Source organism: Lemur catta, chromosome 1 (genome assembly GCF_020740605.2).
Source record: "Lemur catta isolate mLemCat1 chromosome 1, mLemCat1.pri, whole genome shotgun sequence".
Lineage (NCBI taxonomy): Eukaryota > Metazoa > Chordata > Mammalia > Primates > Lemuridae > Lemur > Lemur catta.
Window position 1 is genome coordinate 199,426,590 of NC_059128.1, and position 9,935 is coordinate 199,436,524.

Consider the following 9,935-nt stretch of genomic DNA (forward strand, 5'->3'; position numbering starts at 1 on the left):
AATTATGTCACTGAAAAGATTCACAGTATAAGAACTAGTAAGGAGATGATCAAGGTAAGAGAAGCCAGGCTCTCACTCTGAACTCCCTTGAGAAACCATTGTTACCTTTAATCATCACCTTTATACCCCTCCAAACTGTACATAGCCTCTCTCCTATTATCTTTTGTAACTGTACCTTTTCTATGATACCTAGCAGCTCCTAGCTTTTTAATACCTATATGTTAACATGATTTCTCCATTGTACTAGTCTGTAGTTTCTTTTAGGTCATTTTAATGCCTCCCCAAAGACTCACACAGGTTTTCAATCTGCGTTAAGTCTAAGTGACTTAGTGAAGCATGGCACTGTGATAGCTATATCAGGGGATTCAGAATGCCTCTTTAAAATAAACCTAATTTTCCCCATAGGACAATTACTAAAATATCCATGACACTGATATACATATACACATCAATTCCACTTTAGAAGTATGAAAACTACCCCTGGGCAAAAAAAAAGTTGTTTGTTTTTTTTTTGAGACAGAGTCTCGCTGTGTTGCCCGAGCCAGAGTGAGTGCCATGGCGTCAGCCTAGCTCACAGCAACCTCAAACTCCTGGGCTTAAGCGATCCTACTGCCTCAGCCTCCCGAGTAGCTGGGACTACAGGCATGCACCACCATGCCCGGCTAATTTTTTCTATATATATATTTTAGTTGGCCAGATAATTTGTTTCTATTTTTAGTAGAGACGGGGGTCTCACTCTTGCTGAGGCTGGTCTCGAACTCCTCACCTCGAGCGATCCACCCGCCTCGGCCTCCCAGAGAGCTAGGATTACAGGAGTGAGCCACCGTGCCCAGCCAAAAGTTGTTTTTTTTTAATAATTTCTTATTACTACAGGTTCATTGTAGAAAAACTAGAATGTACAAATATGAAAATTGAAGATAACCTTGTGGTCCAGAAATAAAAACATATTTTAAATTATATCTTTCTGTCTTTTCTATATATGCAGATATATATTTTGACACATAAATAGTATATATACTATTTTATAGGCTTTTCCCACTTAACATACAGTACAAATCTTTTGCAAGTCATTAAACATCATTTTACAAACTAAATTTTTTAGCTGTATAGTATTCCCAAATATGAATTTACCATAATTTAATCTCTTATTGTTCTTAAATTTGTATTCTTTTAAATGATGCTATAAAAACAAAAAAAATAAAAGGTTGCTGAATTTTCCTTTACATTATAAACGGCAGTGCTTCTAGACTAGTTGAGCAAGGTTTTTAATCCTGTAAAATATTTCTATCTTCACAGCTATAGCTTTGCCTATATCCATCATTACTTATAATAAATTCCATGCAGAGAGATTGCTGGTTCAAAGAATAAACATGTTTCCAAGGCTTCTGATGGATATTGCCAAACTGTCCTCAAAACAGCATACATTTTCTCTGGCAGCGTACAATTTTCAGTATCTTCATCTGTACTGGGACTATCATTTTTTAAAATCTTTGCTTGCAAAGCATTTTGAAATCAGTCGTCAAGAACTTCCCCGAACATTCTGGTTTTGTCCCTCTAGTCTCCTGCTGCCTGGTCTTCATCTAAATTGCTCCTCTGCTCTTCCCAGACCTACTTTTTTTTGTGTTTTTCCACTGTTCACATCTTACGGTGGCTTTGCCATAACACTGAAATTTGCCTAGCTAGTATTTTATCCCCTTAAAGCCTAAGTATCAACTGACTAATCTGATAAACTAATCCATGCTAATGTAAAGTGGCCCAGTTGCTGCAGCATTAAACAATATAATTTGAGCAGTTTAGGAAAATATATTATTTACAACAGTAATGCATTTTATTTATCTTATAAAGCAGTGGTTCTCAAATTTTGCCCCAATTAAAATCACCTGGAGAACTTTTTAAACACTGCTAAAAACATTCATCTCCCAGAAATTGTGAAAAAGTTTGGTATCAAGATTTTTTTTAAATCGTTCTTTAGGTAATTCTAATGTAGCATCTGTGTTTGAGATGAGTTAGAGATACTAAGTAGGTATTCTTAGGTAATGTTGGAGGACCCAAAGTAAGAAAAGCAGTGACCATAATCTCAATCTGACACACTACACAAGATAAAGGAGATAAAGAGGGGTAGTAAAGAGTGAAGCATTGGCCAATGACAACCGAATAAAGGAGCATTCACATTTCTTGATGCTAGGCAGAGTATGTTCTGTTAGGAAATAGGCTATTTCATCTCTTAAATAGCTTTAATTGCTTCCATAATTGAGCCAATCAAGTCAAACTGAAATTATTTGAGTAACAAGGTTAATGCCATGCAATTTAGTAGTAGCTCTCCAAGTCTCAATGATATAAATTACTTCCAGTTTATTACACTTATTGTTTCAACAAAGTTGAGCAATCCTACAAATTTTCCCCATAATCCATAATGGACCCTTGGGGACAACTCCTAGCAGAAAAACTACAAGTACCAGGCATTTAAATACACTATTAAACCTCACAGCAACTTTACAAGGTAGTTATCTGCCCTGTTTTACAGAGAAAACTCAGGAATATTTGAGGTGACACTGGTAAATTGCTTTATTGGGTAGAATAGGCTTCCATCTGGTCTGAATGATCTTTCTGATATTTTACAATTCAGAACAGAAGTGACAAGAGCCACTTCCCTTCAAATCAATTCCTGAGCCACAGTGGCAGGTGAGGACACTTGTTGTCTCATCTATAGCTGTGACCTGAGGTTACACACATTACCATTTCCAAACACCACATGAGGGCACCCTTTGTAGAGAACCCAGCACAGTCTTGCCTTTGATGGGGTGGCAGCCTAGTTGGGAAGAAAGGCGTTTCTCCAAATCTGGCTTTCCCCAGATTATTTATGATTAGAGAAGACTTCTTTGGCGATGTGAAAACTGAGAATAATCTGTGCAGCCAACACAGCAGTTTCTTTTTTCCTATTTTCCTTATGTTTAAGTTACTGTAGAAGACCATTTAATTCACCCAGGTAAACACCATTGTTCTACAGAATCTCTGATGGGTGTTGCTTTCAAATTGCATAATTTTGTGGGGGAAGACATGGATTGCAAAGCTTCCTAGATGACTGACTTTCTTGGCATCAACGCTAGAGAAGGGGATGATCATTCTTTCACCATGTCAACATTATAGGAAACAAGAGGAAAGGAAGGGAATCTATAGCCTCATAGGCCCTTCCTAAGAGACAAAAGAGGCTTGGAGGTGTAGAATGTGACTGAATCCAGGAAATGATGTGCTAAAATACCCCAGTTAGGGGACTTTTGATAGGACAAAGCCCCACAATGTAATCCTACACATAATTAGAGTCGACAGGGAAAAGGAATACAAACTCTCTAGGAAAATCATGATTTTTCTTCGTTCTTTCTCTAGTTGTCATTCCTGAAAGGAGTTTACAAAAACATCCTGAGATTAAAGCCCAAGGTTGAAGGGAGGGAGGACACTTGGTTTTGGAGGAGGGTTAGTTTAGATGGAGCAGGCTGCTCAGAAATACTGTCCAATCACAGGGCTCAGTCTTGGCTGTAGACTGTAGTTTAGATTTTAGATTCTCTGACACTAAAAATAATGCCTCTTACCATGGAATAAGTCAAAGACAGTTACATTTTCCTGTCTATGGAGAGAAATGTTACCCTTCTAGGTTAAGACGGGTATCCTGGCGCCGGCAAACGTTATATCCTTGACAGCCAAGAACATAACATAAATGCTGCAGGTAGGCAGAAAACATGCATCCTGCAAACAAGGGCTGCCACTGCCTCCGCCACCTCCTTTTCAGCCGGCCCAGCCTCTCCTTCCTGGGCTGAGCTGAGAAGCGCCACGTATGAAACGGGAGATCCGTGCGGCTCCTCCAGTGCTGGGGGAGCCCTGCCGGCAGTCTCGGGGATGGGGCGCCCCATAGCCAGGGTACGTTGGGAGGCTGCCCGTGCCTGCTTCTGCTTTTAAGGTGGCTACATTCCCCGGCATCGGAGCCTGCTTTTCCCGAGCTTTCCTAAAACATTTAACTCACTGTCTGCCGGCCGCTACGGGAGAACGACAGTGGGGGAGGGATGATTTATCAAATACTGAAGGGTTTGTTTTTTCACGTTGCAAACGAAGAAAGGAGGGGATATTTAGGACAGATGAAGGTTTGAACAGTTGTCAAATTCTACTCCAGAACTTCGCCTCTTCCGTTACAAACGCAGACGAGAGAGACAGATCTAGCCCGCCGCCAGCAACCGGGCGGCGAATGCGATGCCCTGAAAATGCCCGACTGGGCCACTTTAAAAACCGATAGCCCCAATGCATTAGAAAACCACGCATTCTCGTGGAACACAGTCGGGAAATCTTGCTTCCCCTTCCAATATCACTTAAGAGGAGGAAGAGAGAAGCAGCACGGGGCTAAGCCTCACCACTTGCTGTGCACCGTGGAAAACCGCGTTCAGCAGCATCAGCTTCCAGGGCTCGGACACGGAGCTGGGCACCGGGATGTAGACGTAATAGGCGGCCAGCGCCACCAGGGCGGCGAGCAGCACGCAGGACGACCTCATTGTCCGCCGGCTCGGCTGGGCTCGGCTCGGCTCGCCCGCAGGCTGGCGAGAAGGAAAGGACGAAGCCACCCAAAGGCCTCCTGCAGGTTGCTGCCAGCGGCAGCTGCTCATTTACGTGTTTCTTCTAAGCCCAGGAGCCAATGAGAGGCGGCGTCGGGAGGAAGTTGGAGGATTGGCGTGCCCCTCTGCGGTGTCCTTGCAAAGCGCTGCGAACGCTCCGGGTCCGGGGAAGCTGCGGCGCAGCGGACTCTGCAGGACGCCCGTTGGTACTGCACGCCTGTGACGGGGGGCTTCCTCCGGAGGGTTTCTCAAGCAGAAGAAACCCAGAATAGTTTCAGTGTGATGAGTCTCTGGCCAAAGCAGGTGAGCCATTCTGACCCCAAATGGAGATACTATTGAGAAAGATAATAAAAACTCTCTGCTCTCCAGAGCCAGACTTGCAATGGTATGTAAGTTCCGGCCGATCTATGGTGAAAGAAGATATTATTATTTTGCTCAAGAAATGACATGCCAGAAATACATCTAACATCCAAGTCTTGATTTCCAAATCCCATTCTCCAATAAGAGGAACCACGACTCTTTGCCACTACTCTTTGGAGAAAAGGCTGTTTCCCGGGCTGGGGCGGGACAAGTGTTTAAGACAAGGCTTTTGCGTCAGAGATGAGGAAGTGCTCAAAAAATAATGGGGACTGGTGAAAGGGACACAGGTGGCAGCTTGAAGGGTCTCCCAATGGCTAGAGCTGGGGTAATTTTACTGTCAGTGTAAATCATAATAATGGATTATAAATCATTGAATGAAATAACTCAGGAATCTGTACTAATAGGAATGAATAAATAAATAAATGAAGAAAGAAGAAAGGCTTTCGTTACAATAGAATGCAAACTAACAATCATAGAGAACCATATGAAGGCTAAGACTAGTGGGTAAAAATCTGACAAGGAATTTTAGTTCCTTGTCGGAAGATCTTACCACAAATTATTAATTATGAAGGGAAAATAATAACTTTTTCATGGAGAAACCTGGTGTACACCACCTGAAAAATTTCTTTCAGTGAGTCAACAGTAGCAGAAAATGCATTCAAATTCAGTTTTCCTCTTAAAGAGTGGGGGAGAGGGGAGTATGAAATGGGAGAGAGAAAACTAGCAGAATTACAATCAGAAATCCAGAAGGAAAACATTTAGAACTGTTTCAAGGAGGTGGTAGGACAGTATCCAAACTTATTGATCAAGGCCTTAGAACACCTGGCACATAATGTAGTAATTTAAATTTGATCTAATCCACAGAAATGAAATATCCATAAATTTAAGTCTGATGATGCGATTAGGAGACAGTTGATTTCCTCTTCAAAGTTGGATGAAAACATTGACATGAAGGACACACTTTAATGGTGCTTCAAGCATAAGTTTGAGATCACTGTTTTCTCATTTTATAAAAGTTATTGGTTAAACATATAACCCTAAACACATAGGGATTCGCGTGTTTGTATGTGAGTGTATGTGCATAAAATTAGAAGCTAAGCTTTATGAGTCATTAGAAATCATCCTGGAAATATAAACCAAGCAGACTATTGGATTTGGTTACATTACTTGCTTTCAGAAAACTTACAAAATAATTCAAAGTTTTACCTTGGAGACATTAATATTTTTCTCCTGAATTTTGATGATGTATTCATAAAAACATAGATCTTAGAGCTAATAACAAAACTAAACCAAACCAAAAACCAAAACCCCACACCTGACCCAGTCTTCTGTCTTCAGCCAATAGTAACAAGCTCAGTGTTACAGATGAGCCTCTTGAAGACTAGAGCAGCAAAACAGCTTGTTTTTCTTATTCCTGCAGTTTGTAAGTGATGGAACCAATATTTACTTCTCCTGCCTCCCAGTGAAGAGCAGCTTCCTTTAAGCAGTACACTTTACAGACACCAAGAATGAAGACACTGCAATAATTCTCAGAGCGTCCTCTGTAGATCTGAGAGTTTTTTAAAAGGAGACCAATTTGGTTAACCAGGCATGGTGGCATGGGTGCCTGCATTCTCAGCTATTCAGGAGACTGAGGCAGGAGGATTGCTTGAGCCCAGCAGTTTGAAGTTGCGATGAACTTTGATCATGCCACTGCACTTCAGCCTGGATGACAGAGCAAGACCCTGTTTGTTTGTTTGTTTGTCTGTTTAAAGAGAGACCAATTAGAGATAAATATAAACATTGCCAGTATCTTAAACACCTTCATCGCTTGTTTCCCATACTTCACTCATTCAGCAAATATACCTGGCCCACACTGGGAAATAAAGGAGTTGTGGGTGGCAAAGCAGTAAGGTCTCTGCTCTTTTTGATTTTTGCAGGGGGTGAGAGGGTGGTGTAAGGAAGGTACAGAAGGACGGGCCAAACATTAAACTATCAAATAATAATAGTCAACATCCATTTAGTGCTTACTATGAGCCAAATTCTGTGGTAAGCGCTTTGCATGTTTTAATTCATTTAGTTGTCATAAGAATTCCACGAAGTAGATACTGTTGTTACTCTGAAAACAGAAGCGTCGAAGGAGGAAGTGCTTTGCCCCAAGTCACTAGCTAGTGAGAAGTATGACTGGGATTTGAGCCCACAGTTTGGGCCTAGTGCTCACGTGCTTTACCGCTCAACTCTACTGCTGAGTGATTAGGACTGTGAAGAAAATAGAACAGAGTGGTGTGACCTGCCGTGGCTGGGAGCTGCTTTAAATCGTGGGGAAGAGGGAGATACCATTTGAGCTGAGACCTGAATGACAGGAAAGGACAGCAATGCTGGAATCTAGAGGTAGAAGGAACAAGCACAGATGCTAAAGACAAGAAACAGAAAGAGTGCTAGTGAGGCAGGAATAGTGTGTAAGGGGTAGTAGTACAGGCCTGGTCAGAGAGGTAGTGTGGGTGCAGAAGGGCAGATCATTTAGGACCACGTAGACCATGGTAAGGAGTCTGAATATTCTGGTGCAATGGGAAGCAATTGAAGGCTTCACAGCAGGGAAGTGGTTTAATCTGATCTGCATTTGGAAAAGAGCACTCCAGCTGCTCTGTGGAGAGTAGAAGACCTATGAGTGGCTTTTGCAGATGAGATATGATGGTACCCTGGAGTAGCAGTTTAGTTTAGCAGTGGAATGAAGATAAGGGGACAGATTTAGGATGTGTTTTAGAGATAGAGGAGCTAAGATGCACTTTTAGATTGTGAAAGATGATAAAAAGAGTCAATATGCTTTGCTTCTAAGGAAATAAGGTGTAGTTTGAGTCAAGCAATTGACATTTTAATAGAATTTTATAGAATTTTTATAGAATTGCTTAAATTAATGTTTATTAAAATCTTCTAAAAACATGACATAACAATATCATGGCTCAACAAAATATTTTTATTATTTGAAATAATTTCCCCAAATGGCTTATACTACACCATGTGAAGTGGGCTTCTTCATCCAAGACAAGCAGAACTTCAGTTAAACATTTATTGAGTCATGCTGTCTGTAAGGCAGTGTGGTAGGTGCTGTTGTGATGATGTTATGATCCCTTTCCTTACAAAAAGTGTCCACTCTAGAAAGTCAGATAAATGGATTATTTCAAATATGTACAGAGTTCAAAGATGTAATGCAGAGGAAGTCAGGATTAATTCTGTTCTAGAAAAATGAGGTGTAAGAAGATCCACAAAAAAGGTGCTGAGTGAGCAGGGTTTGCAGACTGAAGAGGAGTGTGCAGGCAGACAATAGGTAAGATCTTCCCAAGCAGAGAGAAGAGCACGTACAAAAGTCTCCAAGTGTGACGTGAAGTGGAGAACTACAAGTAGTTTGATGTTTTGGGAGCATCATCAGATGCAGGGAGGTGGAGGGTGTTGAGAGTTTAACCTGAAGAGTTAGGCAGAGGTCATATGACACAGGACCTTGTATGTTATGTCAGGGAGTTTGAAAATTATCTTGTAGGCAGTGGGGAGGCATTAGTGTTCGCATGAGATTACTTTGGTAGCAATGTAGAGGGCATATTGGTAGGGAGAGAAGAGGATAAGGGCAGGATATTGCTTCTAAGGTGTCCAAGAAAGGGATCATATTTATTAGCTTGAACTTGTGTCAGGTGATGACAATGCAGATGAAGAGTCAAAAGATACCTAAGAGGCAGAATGTAAAGGACTTGGAGAGGGAGGGTAAAAGAATATCAGGATGAATTCCCAGGTCACTTGTTGAAGCAGCTGGGAGAATGGTGTTGCCTTTTCAGAGAAAAAGAATGATGGAAGAGTAAAAGGTTTGATGGAATATCTAAGTTTGAGGTATCTGTGAAACATATAAGGAGAGAGAGTTTGTAGGCTCTAGGGCATGCAAGTCAGGAGCTCATAGGAGAGGTACAAGCTGGAAATGTAAAAGTGAGAATCTTCATCTTACACCTGAAGCTATGACAGTGAATGAGACAGAAGGTGAGTGTGTGTATATGGTGGTGGAGGAAGGGGGGGGGGGGAGGGAGAAACAGGCCTGAGGGCCTGGGTGTTTACTGTTTAGGAGAAAGAGGAGAATGAGTTGACAAAAGAAGCCAAGAAGTGGCCCGAGAGGGAGGTGTCTGAACTAGATAGACAGCGTAGTCCCAGATAATGAAAGGCAAAGAAATCATTGAGAAGTTATTAGAGGAATTTTCTAGCTGGATGCTTGAAAGGGCAAGGGGAGACCATGGAGCCAATAATGACTTCAAAGTTTCTGGTTTGGGTAATGTCATTAACTGACATAAGAAATACTGGAGGTAAATCAACTGGGCATTGTGGCATGTGCCTGTAGTCCCAGCTACTTGGGAGGCTGAGGCAGGAGGATCCTTTGAGCTAAAGAGTTTGAGGTTGCAGTAGCTATTATGACACCACTGCACTCTAGTCTGGGTGACAGAGCAAGACCCTGTCTCAAAAAACAAAAAAGAAAAGAAAAAGAAATAAGAGATACTGAAGGTAAAGCAGGTTTGGGAATAAAAGAATGAGTTCAGTCCTGTGATGTACTCAGGGTAAATGAAAATTCCAGCAGGCCATTGGATTTAGATGTTTGAAGCTTGCAGGAGGTGTCATGGCTGTACTGGGGAACAGCCAGGATGTGTAACCTAAGCATCATAATATATTAAACCACTTATACAAAATATATAATAGAAAGCATATGATACAAGTATGTCACCAGGGACACATAATATATCAAACCACTGATACAAAGCATCAAGCCATAAACACAAAGTATATAAAAGAAAAGGACTGACACAAAGTATATAAAAGTCTTTAAAGGGTTTTAATTTACTTAGGATCGTATTCAGCAACATTCTCAGCAATGTGATCTAAATGCAATGTTAACATATGATTAAAGTCTAAATCATTACACAATATGTTGAAAGAAAATCGGTTTGCATTTGTGTGTTTAATTTGCATAATGCC

The 9,935-nt window shown here is 41.3% G+C and overlaps 1 protein-coding gene across 1 annotated transcript in view; it reads right to left on the reverse strand.

Annotated features, from left to right (window-relative positions):
- NCEH1 (neutral cholesterol ester hydrolase 1) overlaps positions 1-4,739 on the reverse strand; it is a 49,017-nt gene extending 44,278 nt beyond the window's left edge. Inside the window, exon 1 of the mRNA XM_045539676.1 lies at positions 4,398-4,739. Coding sequence (XP_045395632.1) covers positions 4,398-4,646 — 249 coding nt within the window. The 5' untranslated portion in view covers positions 4,647-4,739. The remainder of the gene's footprint in view (positions 1-4,397) is intronic.
- Positions 4,740-9,935: the final 5,196 nt, after the last annotated feature.